Raw genomic sequence first — 16,311 nt, 5'->3', positions numbered from 1 at the left:
AAAGCGGCTCTTTCAAGAGAAATCCAGAAATAACAGCAGCTGTGGGTGGCTGGGGAGGAGGGGAAGGGAGGCAACATAAGGAAACAAATGGCATATGCTGCCGGAGGGCAGGTGTGAGGACACCATAGGAAATACTGTTGGGGAAACCATATGGGGAGCAGCTAAAGCCACTAGGTTTGTTCAACCTGGAGGAGACTGAGGGAAGACCTCATGGTGGCTACAGCTTCTTCACAAGAGAAGGAGGAGGGGCAGGTGCTGATCTCTTCTTTCTGGTGACCAGTGACAGAACCCAAGGGAGTAGCAGTAAGATGTGTCAGGGAGGTTTAGGTTGGACATTAGGAAAAGGTTCTTCACCCAGAGGGTGGTGGAGCACTGGAACAGGCTCCCCAGGGAGGTATCACAACCTTAAGCCTGACGGTGTTCATGCAACAATTGGACAATGCTCTCAGATGCATGGTGTTGATAGGATGAACAAAAAATACTTTGGAAACCCCTAGGCCTAATGTAGCAAGCCTAGACATAATGTAATCAAAACCTAATAGAGAAACAATAGCTCTACAGAGACTGGACATGATGCAAAGCAGGATGTCCTTGGCTTGCAAGCTGGGAAAGCGCAATGTTCCACTAAATGAAGAAACAGCTACATGACTTTTGCTGAGCAGTAGCACAAAATGGCAATATGCATGCTCAAGAAATGAGGACAAGAAGCCGACACTGGGGGGGCTATCAGGCTGCAAGAACCACTGGGGACCACTAGAGACCCCTAATGAAGACTGGAATACCAAAGATGGACTGCCGGCAAAGGTCAGGGTTATGTAAACAATGTTTAATGAATTAACTAAGCACTAGGAACAAACTGATATGCAATAGGTATATATAATCAATACCAAGAAGTGCAAATCACATGCGCGCTCGATTACAGGAATGATCCTCTGAGTGTTCAGCATGCTGCAATAAAAGTGCCTGCTCTTTAACACTTTTGAAACAGCGTTAAGGAGACTTTTTGCTGACTTTTTGGTATCTGTGAACTGTGGGGTTGTCATATGCAGGAACAGGAGTTGGGCTCAACGATCCTTGTGGGTCACTTCCAACTCAGGACATTCTATGATGATATGAAATGTTATTATATTGCTTACTTATACACTTAAATTATTTTTAAATACTCAAAATTTGAATACATATTCTTAGAAGTGCTATATATATATAGCAGTAATGGTACGTAGGCATATATATGCGACTTGTTCTGTGTGCGTGTATTTTTGTTACATCACTCGTGTTACATTGCTGGCTGCGCTTCTTGATAGTGTAAAATGCATCAGGTGCTTCAAATTACAATTTTAAGTTCTAATGACATGTTTAACTTACTAACATAATAATTTGTAATTCCTTATTCTGCTTTTAAACGCGTAAGCAGATTACTAACTCAAATGAGCAGGCAGTCACTTTACCTTGGAATTATAAAGCAACTTTCGTTATTGCAGATCATGGGGCGTCATTTGGCCGTTATCACATTTATGGGCGAAATTTTAGAGCTCGTTTGGTGAGGCGGCGAAGCTCCCCGCGGGTAGCAGCATAACGGCTCTGTCCTTCCATACGCTACCTGGCCGAGCTGTCATAAGACACAGTAACATCGACTTCGTTTTTCCCGTTGGACAGCGTGACGTCACGCGTTTGCGTAACTTCCCGCGCGAGCCCCTCCTCCCCCCTCCGCGTGGCATTGTGGGAGGCCGGAAAGCGGCCTCTGGGGGTCGAAGATGGCGGCGCGGGGAAGGGCTCGGGTTTGCGGCAGCGCGGAGGAGCGCGGGTCTGGACACCCCGATTCGGAGCTGCTGCTGCACCCGGAGCTGCTCTCAGAGGAGTTCCTGCTGCTCACCCTGGAGCAGGTGTGGCCTGGGGGCCAGCTCGGCCCTGGGGCGGTGGGCCCTGACGAGGGGCTGGGGGAGGAGGTGCGGGAAAGGAAGGTGTCCTGGACCTGCGGCCCTGCTGCTTCGGTGTGGGTCCTCTGTGCCTTAGACCTGCCCTGTTTGTTTCTCCGCTGTTTTTTTGGCCCCTCAGTTCAAGAAGGACAGGGAACTGCTTGAAAGAGTCCAGTGCAGAACCACGAAGATGATTAAGGGAGTGGAGCATCTCCTTTACGAGGAAAGGCTGAGGGAGCTGGGTCTCTTTAGTTTGGAGAAGAGGAGACTGAGGGATGACCTCATTAGTGTTTATAAATATGTAAAGGGTGAGTGTTACGAGGACGGAGCCAGGCTCTTGGTGGCAACCAATTATAAGACATGGGGTAGTGGGTGAAAACTGGAACACAGGCAGTTCCACTTAAATATGAGAAGAAGCTTCTTTTCAGTCAGGGTGCCAGGGCACTGGAACAGCCTATCCAAGGAGGTTGTGGAGTCTTCTTTGGAGACATTCAAAACCCACCTGGATACATTCCTGTGTAGCCTCATCTAGGTGTTTGTGCTCCAGCAGGAGGATTGGACTAGATGATTTTTTGAGGTCCCATCCAATCCGTAACATTCTGTGAATCTGATTAAACCACAGGGAGACTCTTACCTCTAGTTGCCTACACACACTGTTTTTTCCCAGCCCTCTTGCACTTCCCAGTGATTGTATTGCCCTTAACAGGTACTTAGGAAGCTTTTAGGAAAAAACAAAACCCGAGTTGATACTCTGTAGACTGAGTACTTGCTTAAGGAGGCCTGTAGTATGAGAGATGTCTCCATATTTGCAAAGGGGCTGTTTTTGAGTACTGTAGCTGCTAAAGAATAACTTACCCAAATCAGCATGTCTGTGAGATGGTGTTTGCATACAGTAAAATTATAACTGGAGAGATGATTTTTACTCCATTAAAGTTGCCGTGTTCATAGTCAGTGAATTAAGGAAATTTCATCATATGTAGTCAATCAAACTGATGCTTATGTATGCATGATTAAAAGAGTTTGAAGGTGAGTTGTGAAGAATTTGGGACTGTATGAAGCTTCAGTTTGTTATTTGGAGTTCTTGTTACTGCCTTCCCTGAAAACTTTAGGTACATGAAACAACAGTAATCAAAGCGTTAGGTTTTTTTATAAGCTCACTGAATTTTCCACTGCTCTGGTCCATGTATTTTGCGTGAACAAAAATGTACAGGTTTTAGGCCCGTATCAGAAGCTGTGAAGTGTTGCCAAAACCAGTAGTGGCAGAGACTTGACCTGCTTTCAGTGATCTTTAGTTTGTAGTAAGTTGGGGGGGGGTTTCCTTTTTCAATAAATTTGGCAGGAGGTACCATGAAATTTTGTTTTCAAAACCCTATACGTGAGTAGAAAGAAAACTGGTGTTCTATTGCAACTGACAGTTATTCTTCCTTCACAATTTATTCTTTGAGAACTGGGGAAGGAAACACGGCTCTACATCTGTAAGTTTGAACTGCACTATATTCTAGTTGCTTGTTTTTTAAGAAGTGTGAAGAAGAGCTCTGGTATTGTTGGATTCAGGGAGATGTGTTTAAGAGTGCATGAAAACATCAGTCATCAACAGTTTGTCTAACTTTTTCCTTTTTTTTGCTACTATTTTAATTGGGAATAATTTCAGGGCTTTGGATTGGGGCCTGTAGGCTTGATCTGTGCAGGCAGAGGTGATGAACTGCCCAGTACTGGTTGCAGTTGGATCCAACTGTTTCTGACACTAATGTAAACAGCCCTTCACACACCAAAGTTTAAAGCAGAGGAGCTCATGGCACCTGTGCTCAAGCATAGTTAGCTAAGAGCAGCAGCCATTAGGGGCAGGTGACAGGAAAGGACACACAGGAAGAGGCACTTGAGGAGATATGTGAAGAGGTGGCGCTTACAGGTGATGGAAAAAGAAACCACTGCAGCCACCCAAACATCCTGCATTTCCCATTGCCCTACTGAAGAGAGAGGCTGAGTCTAATCCACACAGAAAACAAGGGAAGTTGACAGTAGGAAGGCAGGAGACCAGGCCCTCATTGACAGAGGGCAGCTCATGGCCTCTCCGTACCGGTCACCCCTGCAGCCCCCTCACTTCTGAAACCCTGTCATTTATGCCAATACACTGAAGTAGCTTTTGAAAAAAGGAACTATGCCACTAAGATGTTTGTGCATTGAATTTGTAATAATAATAACAACTTTTTTCTCTGTTCCCCACAGAAAAATATAGTAGTAGAAAATGACGTGAAGATGGACAAAGATGGACTCACTGATCTCTATATTCAACATGCCATTCCCCTGCCTCAGCGTGACTTACCAAAAAGTAGATGGGGGAAAATGATGGAAAAGAAAAGACAGCAAAATGAGTTGAAAAGTAATAATGAAAGGTAATTTAGCTTTTATTGCACTAGACTTGGAGAATTTAGGACAATGCATTTAGTTTAATTTTTGTTTGCCTGATTAATGAAACTTCTACAGCTTTTGGACATGGTAACAGTTTACAGAGAATGCTGTGTCAGGTCTCCTGCATTAGAAGCAAGAATAGGAAAAAGGGGAAAATAATATTTTTTTGTCACCCAAATGTTAATGGTATCTAGCTTATAGTGCTCCTTTTAATAGAATCACATAATAGTTTGGGTTGGAAGGGGCCTTCAAAGGTCATCTGGTCCAACCTCCCTGCACTGAGCAGGGACATCTACCACCTCTCTGGACAACCTGTTCCAGGTGTTTCTCCACCCCCACTGTAAAAAAGTTCTTCCTTATATCTAGTCCAAATCACCCCCCTTTAAGTTTAAAACTGTTACCTCTTGTCCTATCACTACAGTCTCAGCTAAAAACTCTGTCCCCATCTTTTCTTAGAAGCTCCCTTTCAGTAGTTAAAGGCCACAATAAGGTCTCCCTGGAGCCTTCTCCAGGCTGAACAACCCCAGCTCTCTCAGCCTGTCCCCACAGCAGAGGGGTTCCAGCCCCCTGATCATTTTTCTGGCCTCCTCTGGCCCCTCTCCAACAGGTCCGTGTCCTTCCTGTACTGAGAGCTCCAGAGCTGGATGCAGAACTCAGAGGGGCAGAATCACCTCCCTCGACCTGCTGGCCACACTGCTTTTGATGCAGCCCAAGATAAAACTGGCCCTCTGGGCTGCAAGCGCACATTGCCAACTCACGTCCAGTTTTTCATCCACTAGTACCCCAAAGTCCTTCTCTGCAGGGCTGCTCTTGATCCCTTCATCCCCCAGCCTGTATTGAAACCAGATTATTGGTGCATTTCAAGGTACTTTATAATGAAGAAAAATTAATTATTTCTTGTTTCACCATATAGTTGTTTAATAATAATATTTACAGTGTTTAATAAAAGTACCAACAACATGTTTAATTGTGCCTGCTCCCTGGACAGGATTCGTCTACTCTCGAGTCAGGGGTGTACGCGGCAGCAGTTTTGCATGTCCGATTCAAAAATAACAGCTGCTTTCTGAATGAAACATTCTGCCTCGTTTTTAACATCTTTCTGTTTCTATTTGATCAGATAGTCAAATCTTCCTCAAAAGTTTATTTTACTGAGTTTCTTCTCTTCCTGACCTTCCACTGCCCACGACTTTGATGTATGATGTGCATGGGTTGCATTCTTATTTAGCTTCAGCAGTAAATCCTAAGGAAAGGTGGATGGAAATTCTTATTATAATTTTGCAGGACTATAACTTGTTGATTTCATGAGTCTGTTTTAACTTTACTGAGATTTCTGACTTGGAAGAGCTAAACAAATTCTGTATTTTATTCTTTCTTTTTTGGTTGTAAATTTTTAAAATTTTTAGCGGTGACCAGGACACTGAATTGTCTTATGTCATTTACTTTTTTTTCCCTGTACGTAAAAGGTTATAGTACCTCAGTTTATTTACAACTTGCAACTTGAGGATGAAAGCATGAGGTTAGTGTTTGAATAACAAGAAACTGTTGGTGTGCTGAAATATGTGCAAACATTTCTTTCTATCAAGGAAATAAAGATAGCAGGGTGAATGTTTCTGAGAGGAGGTAGCAGTGTTAATTTTTAGGTAACAGAATGGCTTCATCCAAAGTGTATATGTAGAATAAGTCTAGGGGCTCTTATTTTGGCATACTAAAATTCAGTAATGGTTAAAACTATGTAGTATTTGCTGTCAAAATAGTAAGTATGAGGAAGTAAGTTTAATCTGCCAATTTGCTTTTCTTTACTGGTTGCTCTTAACACTTAGCATCTAGCTTGCTAGGCTTAGTCTTTTGCTCTGTTGCTGACAGTTTAAAGGTTTTCCAGCAGTTACTGCTTTTACTTGTATTATATCTTTCATACTTAACGAATATGCTGGCAAAATGCTGTCTAGAAAAGTTAATCTTTTACTGCTAGTATTACTAACCCCAGAGAAATGAGAGAAAAACACTTGCGGTACTTTTAGTAAGTAAAAGTTGCACAGAGAAAACTTCTAGTTTTAGCATATCGATGGGAAGAATCAAGGAAGGTCAATCATCTTTTTGGGTTGTAAAATATTACACTTTTCCTCATAGTTGTGTGCACCACTTAAGCAGAACTGGCACAATGCCTTTGGACAGATGAGGAGGGAGAACTTGACCTTATTGTTTTTAAAAAGAAAACAAAATTCCTAGGTATTGTGAGCCAATGAGTTATGTGCAAGTCAGAGATGGGATCTAAGTGTGCTGTTAGTTTGGTTTATAACGCAGTTAAACTGATTTCTTGTATGGACAACAAGAGGTTTCTGATGAGTTCCTCTGTGGAAAGCATGGCTTTACAGTGTGCACTGAAATTAATATGAGGCTTGGAGACTTGATCAACACAGCTTAGTGTGTGTTTGCATCCCTCTAGTAGTTACAGATAGGAGGTAAAAACACATTGAAATTTAAAAGTCAGTGTTGAATATCGTATTTAGTTTTACCATTGGTGATTTATCGCGTACCCTAAAGAACTTGCTGGGTATCAGCTGAGCTTATACCTCAATATACAATCAAATATCTGAGATCACAGATTATGGTTTATACACTCTCATTGCTGAATATTTGAGCTTGCAGACAATCGTACCAAATAAAAACAAATGCAGTCTATCCAACCTTAAACATTTCAGAAAATATTTGTCTTCAGGGACAGTTAATTTTGTAGATCTATAAGATCATCATGCCCACTGGAAGAAAAAGGATGATATGAATCTTAGAACATATATGTAGTTTCTGAAGTGCCATGCTGTCTGAAGACTCTCACCTGCAAACTCAGTCTCCAGGAGCACTGTGGCTGTGTGTGCTCAGAGCTGTGGCCTTGGTAGAGTTCATTGTTTCTCCACAGTCACCCAAGAGACTGCTTCAGCATCTGCTGAGAACTATGAATGTTGAGGTCAGGGGAAAAGATGGTACTTCTGACCAGTTTCAGACATTCACAGAATAGGTGATCACCTGCCTGTTTTAGTAACAGGCAAATATTAAGGATAATCAAGGGGTAGGAGCTAAAATCTGCATTTCTTTATGGTTTTAGGGTGCTACCTTAAGTACCAGCTAAGCTAGACAAGAATAGGAGAATTTTTAATTAAATTTGCCTCATAATTGGGAGTTACTCAAAGGTCATCCTGACTGAGTAGTCACATGAAACAGTGGAAACCTGGATTGCTGGTGTAGAGAAGTTTTTGCTTCCTCTAGTAAATCTCACATTCTTTATCATGCTCTACAAAGTAAACAGCACGATTAGAGCGTGCCTTCTGTCCAGCCTAGCCCAAAGTGTGGCTAGAATGTTCCTCTAGAACGAGGGAGATATGCATTGAAATTTAGGTTTCGCAGAGTGCCCTGCAGGAGGGGTCATGATCCCAGAATGGGATCATGTCAGTGTCCTCCCTCAGAAGACTGCTGGCTAACATGGGTCCTACTTTAAAGCTTTTAAGCTGCCTGTACTTCATATAAAGCAAGTGAATGTTACACCCAAGGTTCTGTGTTCTGTGAGCCATGTATCTAAAAATTAGATTAATTCTTGATGGTACAGCATCCAAATGTCTTTTGGAATTTTCCCAAAGATTTCTCTGGGAATATTATCTGTATTGTAGCCTGTAGTCATTTGTACAAGTGCTGTAATTCTGAAATTCAGTTTATAATAGATAACAATCCTCCTAGGATTGCAGTTAGTTCCTGACTTGCTAGTCTTCACAAAGCTGAATTTTAAAAACAAAACCAACCAACCAAAACAACAAACCAAAATAACAACAACAAAAACCAACCAACAATAACGAAACAGCCAACTCCATAAGAAAAGCTGACTAATTATATTAAAGAAGGTAACTGAAAATAGGTATACAATCTTTTCTTTCTCATAGTTTGTAAACTATCTTTTCAAAAAGGGGACTGTGTTCCTTGTTGGGAGTGTTGAATAGATTATTGGATAAAGCCAAAGTGATCAAGAAGTATCATGTTTTAATTTTGAAGTGTGTCAGTTTTTTAGGCTTTTCAAGTGTAATTATACTCCTTAATTTAATGGATGTTTTAAAAACTACTGTTGTTTCAATAGTATTTAGTTGAAACAGTGTGCGTGGCTGAACATTCCTGGTCCTGGAAGGTAGTCTTATTTTGTAGAAGTTGTACAAACTGCATCTGCTGTAGATATAAGCCAAAGAGTTGCATCCGATCTCTTGACAAACAAGTCCCAAATGAATTAAAGGTCTTTCTTTGTCTCTGTCTGTTCTGGGAACCCAACGAATAGAAAAAGAGGAGGATTATGTGACATATGTTGTTGCGAGCAGATAATAATGTCAAAGCAAATCTGAGTAACAGCTGAATTTCTCTTGCTGTATGAGCTCTTAAATTGTGACTCCTTTCAGTTTTATGGAGGAAACCCGTCTTGAGAGAAATTGTGTAAGCAATGTGTAATTTCTTAATACATGAGGTTTATCAACGACCAGTAACCTAATGTTTTTCCAAGTCAAATGAATCAAGTCTCTGCTCATGTCTTACATTGAAGAGTGTTGAGATAGCAACGTGAATATTGGCCAATTTGTTAATTGCAAATTAATTACCGTATTTAATTGTTGGAAACACTGTAGTTCAACTTTTATTTCTCTGTTTAATGTGAGATGGTTAAATAGTCTGTACTGAAAACTGGTTTCTAAGCAAGAATATTATATAAATTAATGGTGGGGTCTTTTTGTTTGTGGTGGGGTTTTTTTGTTTGTTTGGGTTTTTTTTGGTTAAATATGTGCTTTTCAAGCACTTTGTCATTCTTGAGCAGTGCTTTTCTAAAACTCTAATGTACAGTGAGCTATGATAACTTTGTGCTTTGTTTTTTGGGAGTCAGGATGTTTTCTGATAGTACTGTAGCTTGATTATATTCCTTTTTCATGATTCAGATCTTAATAAATTGGCCAGCTCTGACTGCACATAGGCTTAAAGGCACAAACTATTAAAAAAAATAGTCATTAAATCAACTTGGGATTCCTGTTCAAGGACAGCTTATTTCAAAAACAAGTGTGCTTTTTTTGCTTAATGGTTTTATTCCTTGTCTAACAGTCTTTTTGACTATCTTAACATGATTGAAAGCATCAGCATGTTAGATGCTGTTCTTGTAGGTAAGATGGCACACACTTTCTAAAATATTTTCTTTTTGAAATACTTAACAGCTATTGTCTTCTTAGTTACTCTGGAATAGCTGCAATGGTATAAGCATACAGTCCTTGATCATATGACTGTAATTGTCTGCCTAGAAAGTTCCTCCCACAACCCTCTTTGCTGAGAAACAGTGTGTCTTGGATATACTGGTTTTGGATCATTTAGCTTATGTTTCTGAGAATCTTATGATTTGTATTTTCAGTGTTACAATGGTAGAAGGCTTAAGGAAACGGCCATTAATTGTGTTTGATGGCAATTCAACAAGTACAAGCATAAAGGTGAAGAAGACCGAGAATGGAGCTGCTGATCGCCTAAAACCTCCTCCAGCTGGAAGCACCACCAACACTGTTAGAAGATTGTCAGTTCCTTCAAATGCCTCAACATATATTTCAGCCTCCACTTTATCAGAGGACACTAAGCTGGGAAGGAAGAATAACGAGGCTAAGCAGAACAATATTTCAAAGACTAACAGCAGTATGTTGTCTAGTCTGAAGGTGTACCCTTTGTCTCCAGTAGCGGGAACTACTGTTGTGAAGTTAAAGAGAGCTGTTCCAAAAGAAGAATCTGATTTGCCGGTATGTACATTCAGCATCTTGTTTTGCAGGTTATATTTTAATCAAAAGTTGCAGGAGCCACAGGTAGACCCCATAAGGGTTTTCAGGATTATTTCGGAAATAGTAGTAGAGTCTTAATTTAGAAACAAGCAAAAAGAGTAGCTGGTTTGGGAAAGATCAGAAGGGAAGAAATGAAGTACTTTGTACTTGTCCATGGGAAATTTGTGTATGAGAGAGGCAGCTTTGTAGAAAACATGCAGGTAATTTTGAAACGAGTAGGTAGGTAATACTTAAGGTGGTGCTGATAGTAGTCAAATAAAACACATACAAAATAGTCCTACTGGTAGGTCTGAAAGAGAGAGAACAGGCATTATAGAACAACACAAACAGCCTTAAAGAGAGGACAAGTGGTCTGTTTTCAGTAGTAGGGAAGAAAACAGTTGAATGATAGCATTTGTTACTATCACACTTGAATGGTTGAGTAGGACAAGCTTTCATTTGTCAAAATGAAGGGAGAGATGTTACAGGAACTGAAGAGATGCTGAGAGCTGTAGAATATATCCTTATAGGAGGAATGCCATCTGTTTTAAATCTCATGCAGGAGTTGGCAAGCTAGAGGAAGGAACTGGATGTGAAAATCTGGAGAGCTGCCTAGATTGTGGGTCTGAATGAGAAACCATCACAAACCATGCTAGTTGAAGTGAGAGACCAAAGGTCAAGTGCTCGTTTTGAGCCATGGTGACATTAATTAGGTACCTCAGCATGTCACTCATAGCCCAGATCTTGAACAAAAGGGCGCTCCTCTGAAGTAGAAGACTAGTCACTGAGCTGTTAACCATCAAGGTAAATAGTCACCTTCTTTCTGCAAGTTAGATTCAACTGAAAGCTAATTTTCTGTAGGGAACTAGACTACAGGTAGGGGCAGAATGAGGCTGATGAGTGAAGTGATGAAAGAAGAACTAAGACAGGATATATGATTTCAACAGGGCATATATTTGAAAATGTAGGTAATAGTGCTGAATGTAGGTGGCAGTTGGAGAAAAAGGTAGAACAGTGATTATTTTTGATGAAGGTGCGATTAACCTTTAAGAGCTCGTCAGTAAGCAAAGAGCAATGGGCCATCTCCTTTTTAAAATGTGCTGCGAGGTAGGGATAAGTCTTATTTGTGTTGTATTACCTCATGATACAAATTAAGGAATTGTCATGTTTCCACTGGAATATCCATTGGAATATAATTCCACAGCATCCTTGCAGCTAAACTGAGGAAGTGTGGACTGCACGATCAGGTAGTGAGGTGGACTGGGAACTGGCTGAAGGAAAGAAGCCAGAGAGTCATGGTCAATGGGGCAGAGTCTAGTTGGAGGCCTGTATCTGGTGGAGTCCCTCAGGGGTCGGTACTGGGACCAGTACTATTCAATATATTCATCAACGGCTGTGCTGCCATCCAGCGAGACCTGCACAGGCTGGAGAGCAGGGCGGGGAAAAATTTGATGAAGTATAACAAGGGCAAGTGTAGAGTCTTGCATCTGGGTAGGAACAACCCCAGGTTCCAGTATAAGTTGGGGAATGACCTGTTAGAGAGCAGCGTAGCGGAAAGGGACCTGGGGTCCTGGTGGACAGCATGTTGACTGTGGACCAGCGCTGTGCCCTTGTGGCCAGGAAGGCAAATGGCATCCTGGGGTATATTAGGAGGACGGTGGTTAGTAGGTCGAGAGAGGTTCTCGTTCCTCTCTACTCTGCCCTGGTGAGACCACATCTGGAATATTATGTCCAGTTCTGGGCCCCTCAGTTCAAGAAGGACAGGGAACTGCTGGAGAGAGTCCAGCACAGAGCCACAAAGATAATTAAGGGAGTGGAGCATCTCCCTTAGGAGGAAGAGCTGAGGGAGCTGGGTCTCTTTAGTTTGGAGAAGAGGAGACTGAGGGGTGACCTCATTAATGTTTGTAAATATGTAAAGGGTGAGTGTCACAAGGATGGAGCCCGGCTCTTCTTGGTGACAACCAATTATAAGACAAGGGACAAACTGGAACACAGCAGGTTCCACTTAAATATGAGAAGAAACTTCTTCTCAGTGAGGGTGACAGAGCGCTGGAACAGGCTGCCCAGGGAGGTTGTGGAGTCTCCTTCTCTGGAGACATTCAAAACCCACCTGGACATGTTATTGTGTAACCTCATCTAGGTGTTCCTGCTCCAGTTGCGAGATTGGACTAGGTGATCTTTTGAGGTCCCTTCCAATCCCTAACATTCTGTGATTCTGTGATCTGAAATTAGTCTGGGCTTCAAATGAAGAAATAGAAGTATCTGTTCTCAGTTGAACTGCAGGGGGAGCTTTAGATATGCAGTGTACATTTACGTTGATTAAAGTTTTCCTAACTTTTGTTTTCTCAAGAGTGCCTCATGAAATGCTTTCTATTAATCTCTTTTTAAAAAAAAAAACAACAACATTTCATGAAAGAGTGCAGGTGATATCCTTGCTGTTCCATCAGACTTCTGTTAAATATGAGCACCTAAACACGTGGCTGTTCTGAAAGACAGATTTAGCAGCTTTTGCAAGAATCATGGCTGAGGCCCTGAATCAGATTTATGCTGCAGAGATGTATTTCCTACTGCCAGTATTATGAACTCCAGTAATTTAGAGCTCTTCAATGTATTAGTCAGATCTGAACCTACAGAGCTTTTGAAACTTGTGAAGTATACATCTCACAGCTTCTTTATATTGAATTTAAATGTTTTGTAGACACAGTGATGAACACTTTTAAGTGACACTGTATCACTGACACTCAGAAGCTGTGACCTCTAGCATTTGACTTTCTACCTTAGCCACAGTTTTTGTTCATTATTACCAGTAAGTTCAGTTAAAGTTGGTCAGACATGTTTGAAGTTAAGAAAGTGTGATGTATGGGTGTTACTGTCTGAAATTAAAAAATGTGTTGAATAATAAGTAACGCAGCCAGGAGGAATCAATATACTTGGCAGATGGCTGTAGAGTGTAAAGCCTGATACTAGTATAAGGACAGTAATGACAATTGCCTTTTCAAACAAGTGGCTGTTCTCTGACTTTCAAGAAAAACTGAAGTTCTCATGCTGAATAGCACAGAACTATCCTTCTGATCTTTGGGTCTAATTCCCTTAAACCTTTCAGTGGTTGCAGTCTACAGTATTGATGCAGATAACACTGAAACTCTTCTCTGGATTGTGCTCCCCAAACCAGTGTGTTGCAGAATGTTCTTGGAAGTTTTTATACCTGTCTTTACTCTGCTTGTGTGAACTATTGAAGCTCTAATTTCTCAGATTTTTTTTTTCCTTGTTTTAGATAATGAAAGGTAATTATTTCACCACTTCAGTCTGCCTTTGTTTTACTTCAGGCTTGCTTGATTTCCACCCACCCACCCCGCCGCAGTTTCTTGGGGCGGGGCTTGAAAGATTAGTTCATCTGAGGTTTTTAACAATTTCACTTTTTTGTACAGGTCACTAAAAGAAAAAACAACTTTTCCTTCTGTTTTTCTAATATTTTTACTGTTTTACAGAAGTAAATTAGTATCCTAGATGTTTGTTTGGGTTTTTTTCTTATACAATGCTTTTTCAGATTGCCTCCTTAAAATACTTGTTGAAATAACTTTAGAAGTACACTTTGAAACTTCTGTATGTACCTGTTTCTAAGTTGCATAATTGAAAGTTGGCTTTGCATAACTAATTTCAGAATTAAGAAAAAACAAAACGCTTACGTGTGATTTGTAGATATTTAAATTCATTTGCTTTATTTTTTATGTTCTCTAGGGAAGTTCTGTTATATTTAACTTTATCCACAAGATGGCAATAGAAAGCTGTTGTAATAGCATACAGCTGACTACAACAGTAGGCAATACTATATTTGACTCTGGCAGGTTAATTACAAACTTCTACTTGTACAGTATATCTAAGAATACTTATATATTTTGTGTATTGCAGAATGACCTAAAGCCTACGGAAGCAAAGAAGAAGATCCAGCATGTTACATGGCCATGAAGTAGCTAATGGTGCTTAAAACGTAAATGTTACTTCCATATTTTCAAACAGATAAGTCATATTTAAACAGTTTTAAGTACAATTCTTTTTAAACCTTACAGGGATTCAGATTGCTGTGAAGTTTTAACAAGTTTAAAAGTTCCCTGTTGTAAAGCTGGAGTCATTACCACCAGTCACCTCAAGAGTGTCTACTCTTGAACACCAAGTAGTTCATTACTTCTTTTAAAGGTAGTAATATTGTGATATACTAAACTCCCCACTTTCAGTTTTCAAGATTATTATAGTTCATCTCCTGCATGTCACTGCAATTCATACATATACATATATAATTTTTTTGTTTCAGTAAGATTCAGTTTTGTTCCACTTCTGGTTAAATAGTTAAAATAGCTATTGAGATTCAGAGTGATCCCAAGAGCCTTCTTGGCTTTAAAAAGATAATTCCTTTAGATGAGAAAACTGACCATTCTACTGATTAGATAGTCTGATATAAAATTTTTTCCTTTTTGTTACTCAGAGCAGGAGTGTGGAATTCACAGTGTCAGTTAGGTTGGTAATAAGAGATGAACTAGTTTAACAGCATTACTTCAAATTGAAGTTTCTCTTATTGAAGTGCGAAAGAAGAAATGCACAGATGGAAGTATGTTATTAGACTGATGTGAATCTTTGACAGGAAGTAGTGAATGGATTAGTGCCATGTTCTCCTAAATACACAGGCATATTTTATACATGCATAAGTGTAAAAATGTGCTGATGCAGTGAAATTTTTTGTTTTCCTGGTTACAATCATGCTTATAAAATATCAGGAAAACCTGTGGAATGCAGGCCAGTGGTTTCTCAACTTACAGTTGAAGAGGGACAGGGATAGGAAGACAAAGTAGTACCTTGGGAGCATTAGCATATGTGATTGCACTCTTTTTTTTTAAAAAAAAAAGGCGAAAGCCCACCTGTTTTCCCTTCCTTTGATAGTTTAAGATAGATGTTGGTTTTCTGTGAAACTTGGTGTTTCATCTGGATTATTGGTGATGCCTTATAAGGCAGAAATCCAGTTAAGTTGTTGGAAACTTTATTAAATCTCAGTGGCTCAGAGTGAAGCCGATTTAGATCCATTTTGGATATGGATAGTACATAATAATAATGCTTCCAAAGTTAGTAAAACAAAAAAAGAATCAACTTCTGAATCCACTTAGTTAACCCACTGAAAGAAGCTGTCAGTAGTGATCTGAAAGCTTGTTTAAATTTTTAACATTAGTTAATATTGAAAACAAAAGCTGTAGCTTCATTTATTACTGACAGAAGTTCTCCATTCACAGTTAGGAAATAAAAGGCACTTCTCAAATGCTGTAAAATGGTAAGAATGTGTGTTTTGAAATATTGTGTGCAGTTTCCCTTTTACTAAACACTTGTGCAGTTTTTTGTACTTGAGTACAGCAAACTTTAACGTAATGTACATTTTGTATGTAAAGAGTTGTCTTTTAAGTAGCCTTATCCTATTTAAATAAATTCAATTAAAAGCAAACAAAGTAGCATTGACTTGTTTTTGTGATGTGATTAAACTTGTTCATTTTATACAGTTATATTTTAGCAGACTTGAAGTGATTAGAACTTAAGAAAAAGTTTACAGGGTAAAAAAACCTCAGTAGCTACTTTGGAGTTTTAGCAGCAGTTAGTACCACGTAAAGTGCTGGTCCTTGCAGTAGCATAACAGTCTGGTAGGAGTTCTGTTTTGTGGGTGGCTTCTTGGCAGTGGTTTGGAGTCTAGGCTGTATTTTGTTGTAGTTCCAGTTGCTAGGAGCACGTGTGTGTTAGTATGTGTTAAGGAGTGTTCTGCAGAACTGTAGTGAAATAATAGCATGGTGCTATTGCATGGTAACAGGCTTGTTTTCAGGCTGGTGTGCTTTCCAGCCTTGTCACATTTCGCCTACCTTTCCCCAAAGCTGAGACTGTCTTGTTTGTATTGTAGCACTTGGGGGGACAAGGCACAAGCTGTGCTGCCGTTACTACCTTACTCTTACCCTTCTTCTCTCAGCAAAGTACTAGAGCAGAGCTGCAGTGTCCTGGGGGATTGCCAGACCCTGGAGGAGAGAGTGAGGTGCTTACCCTCTTATGGAAGGTGTGCATATGAGAGGGATTTTTATGGCTATTCTTTACTACAGTCTTCAACACAGAATGAAGTCACCAAAGGATAGAATTTAGTCATTCAGTGAGATCAGGTTAGC

The 16,311-nt window shown here is 40.2% G+C and overlaps 1 protein-coding gene across 1 annotated transcript; it reads left to right on the top strand.

Annotated features, from left to right (window-relative positions):
* The first annotated feature begins 1,725 nt into the window (after positions 1-1,725).
* On the top strand, positions 1,726-15,625 carry C1H2orf49 (chromosome 1 C2orf49 homolog). The gene is made up of 4 exons (XM_065829542.2): positions 1,726-1,883; positions 4,143-4,309; positions 9,739-10,111; positions 14,039-15,625. The coding sequence occupies exons 1-4, from the start codon at positions 1,755-1,757 to the stop codon at positions 14,093-14,095; spliced, it is 726 nt and encodes a 241-aa protein (XP_065685614.2). The 5' UTR covers positions 1,726-1,754; the 3' UTR covers positions 14,096-15,625.
* The last annotated feature ends 686 nt before the right edge of the window (positions 15,626-16,311 follow it).

Source organism: Patagioenas fasciata, chromosome 1 (assembly GCF_037038585.1).
Source record: "Patagioenas fasciata isolate bPatFas1 chromosome 1, bPatFas1.hap1, whole genome shotgun sequence".
NCBI lineage: Eukaryota > Metazoa > Chordata > Aves > Columbiformes > Columbidae > Patagioenas > Patagioenas fasciata.
The sequence above is the reverse complement of the archived record's forward strand: the minus strand, read 5'-3'. Positions and strand labels throughout refer to the sequence as shown.